This window comes from Pelodiscus sinensis, chromosome 9, assembly GCF_049634645.1.
Source record: "Pelodiscus sinensis isolate JC-2024 chromosome 9, ASM4963464v1, whole genome shotgun sequence".
In the NCBI taxonomy this organism is placed as follows: Eukaryota; Metazoa; Chordata; order Testudines; family Trionychidae; genus Pelodiscus; species Pelodiscus sinensis.
This window is the reverse complement of record NC_134719.1, coordinates 17,088,239-17,103,134: the sequence shown is the minus strand read 5'-3', so window position 1 is coordinate 17,103,134 and position 14,896 is coordinate 17,088,239. Positions and strand designations below refer to the sequence as shown.

The window sequence follows — 14,896 nt, the reverse complement described above, 5'->3', positions numbered from 1 at the left end:
TAAGATTCCCCCTAAAAAAATTAAGCCTAGATTGCAGAAGTATGTAAACAAATGAACAATTCTAGTCTCTCTTTATCTGTCAATATTTCCACTCAAGCCCTGATAGTATACACATTAAATTATTGTAGCTCTTAATTTGACATTTCCTGGTGTTTATCCAAATCTTTATTTTTGTGTGTGTGTACTCTGTGTGTATGTGTGTGTGTGTGTGTGTGTATATATATATAAACTTATTGTATTTAAGTGGTCTGAGTTAAGTAAAAGAATAATGAAAATGTAAACAGCAAAACATACATTGTAGAAGCTGCAGTTTACAATATTGCAAAGTATGACCTGGAATATTTTACTTTAACAGCATGTTAATTTTGAGATTTTTATTTTTATTACAAATAAAACATTCTGGTTTGTGAAAATTTGGTTTTGTTTCATCCACAGAATGTGTACAATCTGGTAACAGCTATGAATTCCTTAAATCCCTCATTAACAAAGGTAAGCGAGCTTTCCTACTTTAGGGGTTGACTACACAAACTAATGTTTACAACTAGCAGTAATTACAAGGACTGAAATTTCTTATACATTTGCAGAACAATCATAGTAGGTACAAATGTGCATGATCAAATTGTCGTATTTTGATCTGAAGACAGTTGTTGTCCATGAATGTAATACCTTAATAATAATAAACAAATCTATTTAAAAATTCTGCTGATTTGTTGTACAAATTGATGCCTGTTGAATCTACAGAAATCTAGCATCCTGGAGACTATTACAGAAGGATTCTCCAAGTTGCCATGGTCAGGTGATAACTAGGTTTTTCAAATATTTCACACTCAAATGAGCATGTGTGATCTAAGGAGTAAGATAATATGAGTGGCAGAACAGGTTACACATTCTTCGATATTATGGGTGACTTTCGTAATGGGCTGTTTCAAAGAGGACTGCCCACCCCTTATCATGAACACATACATTTTCTATTCTCTTCTATTCCTGAGACCTGTGCTGCTTGGGAGACATTGTTGTCCATTATTTGAGCAGTAATATCTCCTTGGCTCAAAGGAGGAATTGTGTCTGGAACCTTTTCCACTTGACATGGCCACTTCCCCATGCTCCACCTTCACTTGTATTAGCAATGTCTTGTGCTTGCTGCTATCCTATTTTTGAATTGTTCATAGACAGAGTGTTAACTATATACACTTGCTGGATAAAATTTCCTTTTAATAAAGTTCCTTTCTTTCTCTAATTTCATTTAAGCCAGATATGTCATGGTCTCGTAGCTTCTCACTTATTGTTTTATACTCTGTTTTGTGCCATTCACACTGGGAAGCTAACAAGCAGCCATAAGGCAAACTTTGTGGGTTTTCAATTTCTCTTTTTCCAGTGGCTGGTTCTTGCTATTCCAGCAAAAGCCGAACTAGAGACTGACCCTGTCAATCAGCATAACACCACTTATGCATAAGAAAATTGTCTGCTCAGGGTGTCATGTTTCACAAATTCTTGTCAGACATATTTTCATCATTAGGCGTACAGACTTATCTGCAGACTAATGGGGACTGATAGACGGTATGAGTATACACCCTTCTTTAAAAAGTCATGTTATTCTGAATATTCATAATATAGTATGAAGAAGAGATTTGCTCACAGATATTCATAGAATATATTTTTTAAAATGCCACAAAAGTGCTAACTTTTAATTTTGTCTTCAAGACAGGACACTGTGGAAGCTTTCTGATAGGTAGTCAGTGATATCAACCTGTGTCAGTTATGTCCTACTAAAGGCGTATCTACTGTTTCCTGCTTTTTTTATATATATTTGTATGTAAAGTGACAGTCCATTTTCTTACTATAAAAAAGCAAATAGAAAATCTAATGATGATGGGAGAAGCTTTCTGCAGTTGGCAGTATTAAGTTGTCCACTTCAGTTTTCAACAGAACCAGAAAAGAATTAATTATGAATTTAAAACACCCTTTATCCTTCTAACATCAAAAACAGTTTACCTTAATGTAAGAGAAACACAGAATTATTCATTTTCAGTTGTATGGCCATGTGGTTTTCCATAGTGAAGTTAGGGTTAGAAAGATATGTTATTGTGAACAGAGTATGCATATAATAATGTTGTCTAATTATGTCTTATTTCAGTCATTCTTTTTAACCCACAGGCATTGTGTGAAAAATGCATTCCATATCAACACAAAGTTCTACATCTGCTTTATTGTACTTAAAAGGAGAGAAGAAATGCCTGTAAATCTATCTCCCCAGCAAATACCAATTAAGGACTGCTCATTGCACTAGGCAGGTGCACATAAAGATAAAATTTCTGGTATCTAATTTAAACTTTACAATGTGCCCAACCAGATAATCTCCATGTAAATAATTCATTTATTCATGGCTCTTTTATGCATGTTTATGTCTACAAGCTGATCAAGATTTACTGTTGTATAGAATATAAACTCTTTTTGCTATGTGCCATTACTACAAACAGTAATCGTGCTGTCTTGCTATAAAAACATTGAGCAGGAAGAATCTGTATGTTGAGGCATGAATATTCATTCCTAGGCCTTCAGAGAAACTGAAATTTTGCATTAATGATCTGCTCCAGCTTTAGGACTGGGTGCCAGTTTCACCAAGAGCATCAGTACCAGTTGGTAGGGCTATGCTGATGCAATTCATCAGCCCACCCAAAAGTTAGTGAGATGCTAGTCAAAACAAATTGTAGCAGTTCCATGATATTTTCAGCAAATGCTCACATACTCCAAAGTTTGTTGGTTGATTGCGATCAAATAACCTGGGAAATTGTGTTGAAGAAGTTAATTCTGAATTCTCTACAAGTCCAATTTGTTTTCCAATAGGTAGCAGTGCTCCCTAACCCAGGTCCAGATTTATACTGCACAAGTGGATCCTATTGACTTCAATGAGAATGTTTGTAGAGTAAGGCATTACTGAACTTTTGTAAAGGTATCCGAGGCAGGCCTTACTGTTTTCATGCGTGTACTCATCTAAAGAAGTTGGTTGTGCCCATGAAAACTCATACCACCATCTATATGTTTTATTAGTCTTTAAGGTGCTACTAGACTATTTGTTTAAGTTTTTCCTGTTACAGACTATTTCGGCTACCTCTCTAAAGCTTAAAGAATGATTGTTTACTTTAGTATAATGTAGATACTTAGTAATATAAGGGATCAGTTGGTGTAAAAATGGATCTGTTTCTGTGACACTTTGAATATTTCTGATTGCCTAAAGGTGGAGAGTTTTCAGGGTAGAGTTGCCAAATTTGTAAAGTCAGCTATGACCTCTCTTGTATGTGCACAAGAACACTTCTAAAGTTAGATAAGGGACAAGTTGACTGCTAATGTTAAGTTAGTGAATGATCTTTACTTGGACCCTATAATGTCAGAATAATCAAGATTAGAACATTTAATTAAAAACAGAAAATGCAAGGTAATATATTTTAAGGTTTTGCTCTAGATCGGGGTGGGCAAATTCCAGCCCACAGGCCAGATCCAGTCAGCAGTGTTAGATCCTGGCAGGCTCCCACTTCCATGTTTACCTGCACCTCTGGTTGGCAGTGAATCACTGTTTGTGACCAATGCGAGCAACAGGAAGGGGTGTCCCACTCTGATACTTCCTGTCACTCGCATTGGCCACAAACAGTCATTCACATCCAACCAGAGCTGTGATCTTCCGATAGCTGTGGAGGAGCAGGTAAACATGGCAGGCCACTGCTGCCAGGGACTAACCTTGTGGGTTGCTTTTTTTTTTTTATTGCCTACACCTGCTCCAGGTATTACTCTTAACTGTGTATACCTTAATGCTGTTAAAGCAATTACTGTTGCTTTGACCCCTTGTTATAATAAGCTTTTGCCTTTCAGAAACAGCTGGGTCTGCTAAGAGCCATTTCCCAATTCTACACAAGGTAGATCAGATGACTCTCGCTTTATCACCCTTGGAGGCCATCTGAAGGACAAAGAAAAGAGATACATACAAAACTAATGTTTTCATATGGTGGGAAACACTTGGCCCTAATCTTGTGATGAATATGACACAAGAGACTGACTGAAATGTGAAACCATTCTACTTTCTTCCATCTTAGGTGGCTGTTTTACACATTTTTTTTTAAATTGAAAATAGAGGTTCTCCACACTGTTTTAACTTCTGGCAGTGCTAAGTTTATTTGTGCAGAATTCTGTAGGTGTTATTTGACCAACTCACTGTGGACAATGATTCCTCTTTTTGTGGTTTGACACAACTACCCACTCCTTTTTAAAAGAAAGAAAAGACTTTGTGTATGGAAATTTTGCATACTTTGCACATGGATAATTATCATGGTAACACCCTCTCAGAAGAATGTTAAATGCTTATGGAAAGATTACAGTTACCCAGCTAGGAATCAACTGTCATACACTCAGTCTGTTTACATACATAATTGAAGGTCAGTAATGCCTTATTTGTTCAATGGAATTTTTTACTTTGTACAATATAAAACTGCCTTCTAGAAGTCTTGGTAATTGTTAAAAAGATTAAGACATTGTTTCACCCACAAGTAAATGTTCTTTTTTTAATTGACATGTAAACTCATTGGGTAGATGCTTTTAATTCATACATGTGGAAGTAAGTTCATAGAACAACATACTTAAATTCATGCCTTATGCTACACACCAGAGACGGCTCTAGAATATTTTAATATCAATGGCAGATGGTATATTTTGCTCAGAGGGCTTATTCTTTCAAATATGTCCAATCCAATTTCAGCTTTTAGGCTGTATCGATCTCTGATACCAGCTCCAGCGCTCCTTTTCCCCATTCAGCCCTCCTATTTTGGTTCTCTGCTTTTGTACTAATTAATTAGTTTGCATACTCCGAGCTGCTTCTGTACTATGCAGCATGCCATTCAGAAAAAAAAGTTAAGCAAGTAGCTCAGGCTGGAAGTTATTCCACATCAATAGTTCTTGCTGCAGAATCCACTCACTCCTTGCTCCCGAAGTGTGCTATAGTATGTCAGCTTCCATTTCTAGTAAACATTTTGCTTACATACAACGTTTAAAATCCTAGAAGCATTAATCACATGAACAGGAACTTAGCAAAGGTGAACATTGTAAACTTAGGCAGTTTTGTCTTCCTGCATCTGCTGACTGTCTGTAATAACTGAGAAGTATAAACTGGCTCAATTTATCTCAGTGAGATGTTAAATCTGAAACTTAATAGAATAATCTCAAAATTAGCTTCCATTGTTAAACATTGTAAAAGTCGAGTTAAATGTCAAATACTCTTCATCAAAGTAAGAGTCCTTAATTTATCCTTTGTGTTTAAATGTAGGAAATCAGTGATTTAGAGATGCTGTTGTAATTGATATTTTCACTGAAAATGTCTCTTTACAGTTTAGTCTTGAGTCTTCACAGGTTAAAAGTTAACTGATTTTCTTCTGATTTCTACCATTTCTTGAGTCCCACAGTACAACAGCATTAAAATACATCAAGAAGAATAAGAAATGTAAGCAGGAAACAACAGACACAGATACAGGAAATAAATCTGGTAGCTTCTGTGGAGGAGTCAGTGTTGCACTCATTAAAGTGAGGAAGCCCATAAGAGTTATTGAGAGGATAAACTGTAAGATAAAGAATGATAAATTACTTAACATTGATTTATAGAGTCAAATGAATAAGTTGTTACTTTCATTAGGTACTTCCTCCTTCATCCTCTACATGGATGACCATTTAGAAAATATATTGTATATTTTCACTAACATTGTGTGCCAAGTTCTGAGCTGATATAAATACAGTCAAGCTGATGACCTAAAAATCCCCCAGATATTAGTTTTGTATTATATATTCAGTACGCTACAGAGTATTTTGGAATTCGGTCTTTTGACATTTTGCTGCCAAATTAGAGTGATCTCATTACTATTAAACACATGGGCTGTGTCTACACTGGCCTCCCTTTTGGAAAAGGGATGCTAATGTAGCACTTTGGAATAGGCAAATCCCCGGGGGATTTAAATATCCCCCGCGGCATTTGCATTAACATGGCTGCCGCTTTTTTCCGGCTTGGAGATAAGCCGGAGAAAAGCACCAGTCTAGATGTGATTCTCTGGAAAATAAAGCCTTTTTCGGAGGATCTCTTATTCCTTATCTCCAAGCCGGAAAAAAGCGGCAGCCATGTTAATGCAAATGCTGCGGGGGATATTTAAATCCCCCGCGGATTTGCCTATTCCAAAGTGCTACATTAGCATCCCTTTTCCAAAAGGGAGGCCAGTGTAGACACAGCCTGATAGTATTTAATAAAAGAAAAGCTGTATAAAGGAAGTGTGAAGACAGTCCCAGCTCACAAGGCTTGAAATTAAAGGTCCAACAATGCTCTCATTAAAAGAGGAGATGGGATTCCTCACTCTCGCCTTTATTCCTAACTTAGCTTTGTCTACACGACCAGAGTTTGTCACCAAAAACTGCCTTTGGCAACAAAACAATGCATTTGTACATACTCTACTATCATCCACTCTGCCCCTCCCCTATGCAAGCCCCAGGAATTTTAAATTTCATTTCCTGCTTGCTGGTATGGCCCGGTGAGATCTCATCATGTCTTCCCAGATGACCGTGGCTGACTCTTGTACCAAACACTCTCCCATTTGGACCACCAGGGAATGTTGGAGCTTATCAGTATATGGAGAAGAGTCCACAATCCCAGCTGCACTTGAGAAATTGGGATCTCTGTGGGCACATTTCCTCAAGGCTTGTGTGCAGACTGAAGATAAAGGAGCTGAGGCAGGCATATCATAAGGTGAGAGAGGAAACCCGTTGCTCTATTGCTGCATCTAAGACCTGCCATTTTGATAAGTAGCTACCCTCACTGATGACCCTGCTTCTACCGCCAAGAGTCCTGTGGATCCTGCAGAGGGCATGGAAGTGGTGGAAAGAGGACCTAACCTGGAGGATGACATTACTGATTAAGAGGTGGAGCTAGATGAGGGTGTGGCGTTCATGGTGGAATTGCCAGTGACACAGGCAACCAAGAACACTTCTCCACTCTTGAGGTACCTAGCTAGTCTCAGCAGTTGTTCTTCAGGGAAAAGGAAGCAGGAGATGAGATGCAGGGTATGTGTTTGTGGCTCGTGTATTGCAGAGGAAGACTATAGTATAGAAAAGTGGGAGGCTGGCTATGTTCTCTGAGCTGGACATTTCTCTCTGTAGCTAATTAGTAGAGTAGAGTAGAATAGGGTGATGATGCAAAGCTGGGATCTCACGGGAATCCTCCAAACCTCTGCTGCAGGTTGCATGGTGGTGCAGGTTTGTTCCTTTCCCCCTTGTAGGACTCTATTCTGTGCCATTCTGCAATCACTTGTGCAAGGACTAAAGTGGCACATTGGTGAGCTGCATATAGAGCATGATAGAAACTGCAAATATACAGTAGGTATACCCTATTTTCCCTGCTTAACCTCAGCAGCGAGGTGTCTTCTAGGACAAAGTTTCTCAAGCTTTTTTTATAAAGTACCCCTTAAAAAATTGTAAGTAGCCCCTTTTAAAAAAAAAAAATTTAAGTACTTCCAGTACCTACAGTTTTTAGACATACATTTTTTTTCTACCGCCCATAGTGGTGTCCCCAACATGGATGTGATCTGTCGTCCGTTGAGTGTTAACAAGCATTTCCAGTTTTTATTGAGCTAATATTTGGGTACTGATATAAGTTTAATCGACAAAATTTGGTAGTGTAGACAAAGCCTTACTTATTCTGGGCTTATAGGAGGAACTTGAAGGGGGAGATGGAATTGGAAAAGCATTACATATACAGATGCTGTTCCGAAAAAGACACATGGGTCTCTTGTGTGGTTTTCAACATGAAGTTGTTCACATGAAACTTCTATTAAGAACAAATGTGCAATCGGGTATATTCCATAAAGAGTATGTAAATCCACTGGCCAAACAAATGTGCATAACTATGGGTATAAAGCTTGTTTATTGTGATTTTAACAACATAGTATGAACAGTTGAAAGTTTCTTACCAGACTCTTAATAATCTTTGGGAATGCCTTAAATGAAGGAATGTATCCTCTAATAGAAAGGGAAAGTGATTTCAGCTGTAGGTCTTCTTCTGACATCTTTTCAAATATTGAAAAAGAAGCCACACACACTGTAAGGAATGCCAGTGTTGTCACTACATAGGCTAGAAGCAAGCCATCCTTCAATAGAAGGGGCAGCAAGCTGTTAAAACAGAAGTGCATTCCAATAAATTTACATTCTAAGTAACACATTAAAAGGTGAGGGAAAAAGAATATGCTTAGAAAGAGGTACAGGTACGCCATTAGGCAATAAGCCCCACCTGGGCTTCAACCTGACTGGGCAGCCCCGCTGCCTCCTGGCCTCACCAAGCAGTTCCACTGGGTAGCACTGGGACTGCTGGGCTTTTTGCTGCATAGTTGAGCAGCTCCACTCCCAGGTTTCTGGCCCTGCCACCAGGTGGCCCCGTGGGGCAGCCATGCTGCCGCCCAGTCCTGCTGGGCAACTGAGCCACTCGGCAGTAGTGGGGCTGCCAGGTGGCCGCGCTTCCTCACCGTCTCACCAGGCAGTTTCACTGCTGGGCTGCTGCCCCCCCCCCCCCAATCCTCTGCAGTGTTGGCACCGGACAGCAGCCCTATTGCTAGGCTCCCAGTTTCACTGCCACAGGGCTGCCCCACTACTGGGCTCTAGCCCCAGTGTAGGGCTTCCAGCCACCAGCCCTCCACAGGAACACTCTGGTCCTGGGACATCTGTGGTCCTACCGGACCAGGGATGTTGCTGGACCAGAGTGTCCCGGTTAAGAGAGGTTCAGCGTGTACTTAGAATCAAGGTCACAAGAATACTGTATTGAGTTAATAGGGTCTGACTCACCTGAAGGTTGAGACAAGTAAAAACCACGTAGACATAAAAGGAATTTCATGTATAATTAAACAGACTGGTCTATGGTAAAAAAAAAAGAAAGAAAAAAGGTATAAAACATTTTATTGTACACAAGTTTTATTTATTCTGGGTGGGAGACTCTATTGTGATCTGGCCCCTTTTTTGCCATCTGGAGTCAGACACTAACTGCAGCTATTTGGAGAACTCTCTCCCAGGGCCAGAGTGCCGGTACAGAGTGCCCTACCTTCAGGTACAGAGTGTCCCTTATCCTGCCTTCCTCCCACCCTCTCACTCAGGATAGGAGGCATAGCAGAACTCCACTCTGCTTATCTTCCACTGGCATATACCAAGGTAAAATATCTCCTGCATGAGATCTATACTTGATGTAACACTTGGTTATAGCTTCTTTGATTCTTGAAGTCAGCCTCTAACTGCCTTAGGGCATTTCTATATCAACAGTTAGTGCACAACAAGCTGAGGTGTAAATCTACAGTACCTCATCTGCCATGCACGAACTATGTACACAAGGGAACATACTACAGATTGGAGTACTGTAAATTTTTACACAGCTGCCATGCATTAAGTGTTTATGTAGATAGAATACCCTAAGGCAGTGATGGGCTGATCCTAAAAACCAAAGAAGCTGTGATCACACCAAACAGAGGTCTAGTGCAAGAGATATTCTACGCTGTGTTTTGATTTGCAGCACAATATGCAACAACAGTTGCAGTTTATGAGCATCCGTGCCTAGTCACTTTAGTAAGAATGGTAAAGTGTGTTCTGCCAGAAAGCTAGAAACAATGGTTATGGGGCCAGACTAGATAATATTGCCTCTTGTAGGCCTATATGTGATCTTTCTAATGTAAACCTAGGAAAGGAATATTAAAGGTACTGCTGCTCCAGTGTTCAAATTCTTCAAACATGATGGCTATACTTCCCTCCAGGTGAAGATGACCCACTGCCTTAGGACTTTTCTCCATCTCTTTCCTTTGCTGGGAGATTATATACATGAATGACCAAGACTGGAGTCCCTTTGCCATCTAATTATTGGGAAATGAGGGAGTGTTCACCTTATTTCACTCATCATTATAACTGACCTTACATATGCTCTCCCCTTGCTGGGCAACTACATATCTGGGGCTTCTTTGATTTCCACTGTCACCCTTCGCATCCCAAAATCACCCTATCACCTGGACAGTCACCCATATTGTATGCTGGATCAGACCCTAATACAACGCCCATTAGTACATCCTGTTTAGATAATGGAAATGATCAAAAAGGAAATGTCTACTTTCATAGCCCCTGTGAAATGAACTACTTTCATTACTTATCATTCAGATGCTCTTAAAGAATGAAAACTATATGCACAATTAAAAAAAAAGTATCTGTTTTAATGGATACATTCTTTCTATGTGAGAGAGAAGCCTGTATCATCATGCAAATTGGGGGAAAGGGTATCAAAATAGTTTCTATATAAAAAATAAATGACTTACATAGATACTAGAAGAATGGATTTTTCATGTACTTGGAAGGAGAACAGGAAGAATGACAATGCACAACTAGCCTAAAAGAGTCAAGTAGAACAGGTTAGTCTATATCTCCCCTGTGGAAAGAGTAGGTTTCGGTTTTTAAATTGGGCTAAATTTGTGACATCAGCATGAAGTGCCCAATATAAGTAAGTATCTAATCTGTATTAAATATATACAACTCCAGAACAATTTACATATTTCAATAAAATTAGAGACAAGTACACAGATCTGCACCTATAACAGATTGTGGCTGCAAATAGGAGCCTTTTCCAAGTTTGATTCAGACTATTTAGAACATGCGTCATGTAATAAAGCCCCTATTTTGCAAACATTAGTGCATAACTATACCCACAGTAGCATTCCCATCAAAGTAAACTAAATTACTCACAGATATGAATGATTGCAGGATTGGGGCCCTACTATATCAAGTCAGAACTACCATACCTGAAGTAGGCTGTATTATGCTGGGTCAAATGGACTCATGAACAACCAGCACCTCAGAAGTAACAGCAAAAGGTCTATTCTTTTTATAGAACTAAAAATATATTGAGCAGGAATCAACCTACAAGTCAATTCTCAGAAAAGATGTAGATGCCTCACTATTATAAATTGAAATAGCACACAATTTTTATTTTAAACATATAAATCCACTAATGTTTAAAGTGATATTCGTCTTGGTATAAAATTGCTTTTATAGTTTAAAAGGAGCATTTTACATTCATGTGTTGATATGCCTAAATTTATGTTCAATGATGTTAAGCTACAGAGAGAGAAAAGCAAACATTTGAAAAAACAAAACCAAAAAATGGTATCATTCCCTTCTCAAACTACTAATGAGCCTGCAATGACTATTGTGGGAATTTTTATTGAATTTGGCAGCCAGTGCATTAAAAAAAAACTATCACTTTGGAAACAAAATTAAAGAGAAAGGAAATCTCAAACCCATACAAAGCTTTATTGTGTGGAGAATCTTCCAATGTATTTTCAGAGGAAAATAATAAAAATACAGAATTAAAGAAAATTGAGAATAAGAGAAACAAAGAAGTATACACAAGAGGAAAGCCTGAGATTTAAAAGACACTAGATAGGTCCTCCGATACAATTTTGATATTCAGTTCTATTGGTAATATGCTTTTTAAACAGTCTCTTCAGCAGATACCAAATGACATTTAACAATATACATAACTCTGCTCAGTGGGACAATTTTAAGGAGAACTGTTAGCTATGCTTCAAAGCTCACTGATAGATTTAAAATAAGAAACAATTAAAAAATACACTTACCAGAGCAAATTTAAATCCTCGGAGAGTGGGCTGGAGGGTTAGTTTTATACAAGCCGGAAGTAGGCTCAGAAATGTAAAAGCAAAGCTAAAAGATTATTTTAAAAAAGATATAAGTTAACCTTTCATAGGTAAATAACTACTTTGATGTTTTCAAATATTTTCAAAAGAAACTAGGTGACTTAGGAACCCATGTTTCGTTTTTAAAAACACAAATCACATAGCAAGGTAAGTCAATTTGGTGTGTGCTCCTAACTGATTTAGGTGCTTTTGAAAATTTTACTCTTTAATAATTTTTAATCCATCTTCCATACTGAATGAACCCTCATCCTGGATTATTTGCTTATTTGAAATATTTTGGATTATACAAACTTTAGCCATTTAGAAAAAATAATGGAAAAAGTTAATGCATGTGTTTGCTACTTTCTAATTTTAACTAATTATTAGGCTCAAATCATCATTCAACACACATAGAAAAAAGTTTCATAAAATTCTAAACACACAATCCTGGGGAAAATTTTAATTTTCTTTGTATTACTTGGAACTAAAAAATACACCATAAATAAAAAAGTCTCTTTAAGAACTCTGAAAATTGCATCTCTCAGTTCTTGCCAAAAATGAATAAGTGTCTCTGTGATGTAGGAGCACAAGTTCTCTTGGCTTTCAATAGGATTTGTGCTCCTAAAATATGTAAATGCTTTTTGAAAATCCCCCACAATATGAATAAAAGTGAAAGTTACCTAAAAAGCCTTCAGTTCCCTTACCTGAGTTTAAGTTGGGTTTGATGTGACAGCACATTCTTTATCTTTACAAGGACACTCATACTGCACCAAATATTGGCTACTTTATCCTGAAAATATATTTAGTGAGTTGTATCCATGTTAGTTTGCTGTTCAAATAATAAGAGGATTATTTAATATTTCACCAAAGACCACATTTCAATACCCAGTGCCACATGCTATAATGAAAGACAGTATTGAGTCAGTATGACTTTGGCTCTAACATAAAATATTAAAATCTAAAAGAAACTGAATTAAAACATGTATTAAAATAACTGAGAAATACTTTCTCGAACACAAGAGGCCATCAGTCTGAAGTCAAGACCACACACTGAAAATAAAGCTCTGAAACCATTCATCTCTAGGAAAATTTACATCAAAATGATAGCAGCTATGACTATTTTCAAATGTGAACACATACTAAATATTGTCACATTTTATTACATAGTAGAATGTACTTAAATCTGCTTACTAGCAATGACAGAGTTAACCATAATAAATCAAGAAGTCTAAAGACATTAGCAGTTGTGCTAGGATCACTTTCAAAATTACATTCTAACCACAGCTATCATGGTCATGAAACTCATCCCTAAACAGCTGCTAGAATCACAGCTGTGTAGACATAACATCAAGGAAGCTACTAGCACCAGCCCAGCTTCCTTGTATGTTTACTAGCAATACAGAATATGCTCTTCAAATCTGCTGAGAACTACAAGTGAACAGAGGGTTTGGCAGCACCAGCAAACACATAAGATGCCGACTTCATAGCCAGTAAGATTTTACAACCCTCAGCATTTGTTGCTGTTTCTGTAAATGGGAATCAATTCAAAGAACCTGTTACAGGCAACAGAGTATAAACTTACTGTGCATTGCTTACGTAGACAATTTCTCAGTTTATCCAGATTAGTATCCAAGTAAGTCATTGCCCTATTCAGTCTGAAAATATTTGGTCTAATATTAGACTAAAATCCTTGGGCTCTTTTGGATGCATTGTTTGTTGACATTTACAGCTTTTATTTTTAAACTTAGCAATGCATAAAAAATGCAAAGTGACAAAAGGTATTTTGGTTTGTAAATTTCTTTATCTCTTAAGCTGCAATTATTTTTTAACAAGCTGCTGGAGAACGTTCCGAAAATACTCCTATGGCTGCATATAAATTAAATGCCGCCCTCAGTGTGTCCAGAATGTTATGTTTTCAGGGCAAATATATTGTAGGTTGTGGTATCATTTGTAGCTAATAGGGATGTTAAATGACTAACCGTTTAGCCGATAAGATTAGTGGTGTCAGTTACACTCAGCCTCCTCCCCGGGACCCAGGCCGGCAGGGGCTGGTGGTCCGGCTCCAAAGGAGGCTTCACTACAGGCTCTTAGCTTTATACTGCAGAGCCTGCAGCACGTGTAACCATGTAACCACTAAGATTTTCAGCAGGTATACTGATACCCTATTAAACTATTTTTAATATCACTAGTAGCTAGTGGAGAATTACTAACAGAAGCCACATATATAAGGCAAACCATTTAGTAACAAGTCACTCAGGGCCAGATTCAGCAAAACACTTAAGCATGAGCTAACGTCCCACTGAAGCATTACTGACTCAAGCCCTTAGTTCAGGGGTGGGCAAAAGGGCCTCAGCGGGCCAGATCTGGCCTGCCAAGCGGGTAGTGATCTGGCCCGCGGCAGCCCTGCAGCTCCCCGCCCCCAGGCCAATTAGGACCTGGGGGCAGAGGAGCATGTGAAGCTTCCTCCTGCCCTGATTGGCCTGGGGGAGGGGGAGCTACGGGAAACTTCCTGTGAGACGCGTGCGGCACTTCAAAGTGCTGTATGATCACGCAGGGCGGGGGCAGGGCGAAGGATGCTTCACACAGACCCACTGCCCCAGACCCTGATTGGGCTGAGGATGGGGGAGCATGCAAAGCCTCTTCCCGCCCAGCAAGGGGCATGGGTACCTACTGGGAATGGGGGGGCAAAGGGGCTCCCCCATCTCCAGATCAATCATGGTCTGAGGATGGGGAAGCCCAGAAGCATCACTGCTCTGTCCCTTTGAGTTTAGGCCCCGCCCCTTCCGGGATGGCCTGGGGCCACTTAAAAAATTATTGCCCACCCCTGCCTTCGTTTGTACTTTGGGGAAGGTTAAGGTTTCAAAATTTGCTTTTAAATTTGTACAATAGAGGTTTGATCTTGCCAGGAGTTAAGCACGCTGACCCCAATCTACTGAAGTGCCTTTTTAAGCATGTATGTAGCAGACCCACTGGTATCAATGAGACTACTTGTGTGCTCAGAGTTAGTACATGCTTGACAGCTCTGCTGAACTGGATGACAGTGCTCAGCATTTTGCAAAATCAAGCCCACTGTGTTCAATCAAACTACTGCTTAGGAATAGTAAAAAAACAAATGGTCTAAATAAACTCTTGAAGAAAGTTGAGACTGAGAATAACAGCTAGGATACAAA

At 38.8% G+C, this 14,896-nt stretch overlaps 2 protein-coding genes across 5 annotated transcripts in view; one reads left to right on the top strand and one right to left on the bottom strand.

Moving 5' to 3' along the window:
* The window catches only part of LOC112546122 (centromere protein R), a 54,695-nt gene extending 50,155 nt beyond the window's left edge, over nt 1-4,540 (top strand). Inside the window, exons 8-10 of one of the 2 annotated variants that reach the window (XR_012905900.1) lie at nt 436-489; nt 2,155-2,287; nt 3,865-4,540. Coding sequence is in view for 1 of the 2 variants with exons in the window: in XM_075936155.1 (XP_075792270.1) it covers nt 436-489; nt 2,155-2,165 (65 nt within the window). In the remaining variant the exon portion in view is untranslated. Of the gene's footprint in view, nt 1-435; nt 490-2,154; nt 2,521-3,864 lie in introns of those variants that run through there. The other variant, XM_075936155.1, reaches the window with a different exon arrangement.
* ALG6 (ALG6 alpha-1,3-glucosyltransferase) overlaps nt 4,537-14,896 on the bottom strand; it is a 50,190-nt gene continuing 39,830 nt past the window's right edge. For all 3 annotated transcript variants that reach the window (XM_075936152.1, XM_075936153.1, XM_075936154.1), the window contains exons 10-15: nt 12,431-12,516; nt 11,670-11,754; nt 10,353-10,423; nt 8,851-8,919; nt 7,986-8,184; nt 4,537-5,597 (exon numbers count right to left, since the gene is read on the bottom strand). In XM_075936152.1, the coding sequence (XP_075792267.1) occupies nt 5,400-5,597; nt 7,986-8,184; nt 8,851-8,919; nt 10,353-10,423; nt 11,670-11,754; nt 12,431-12,516 (708 nt within the window). In that variant the 3' untranslated portion in view covers nt 4,537-5,399. The remainder of the gene's footprint in view (nt 5,598-7,985; nt 8,185-8,850; nt 8,920-10,352; nt 10,424-11,669; nt 11,755-12,430; nt 12,517-14,896) is intronic.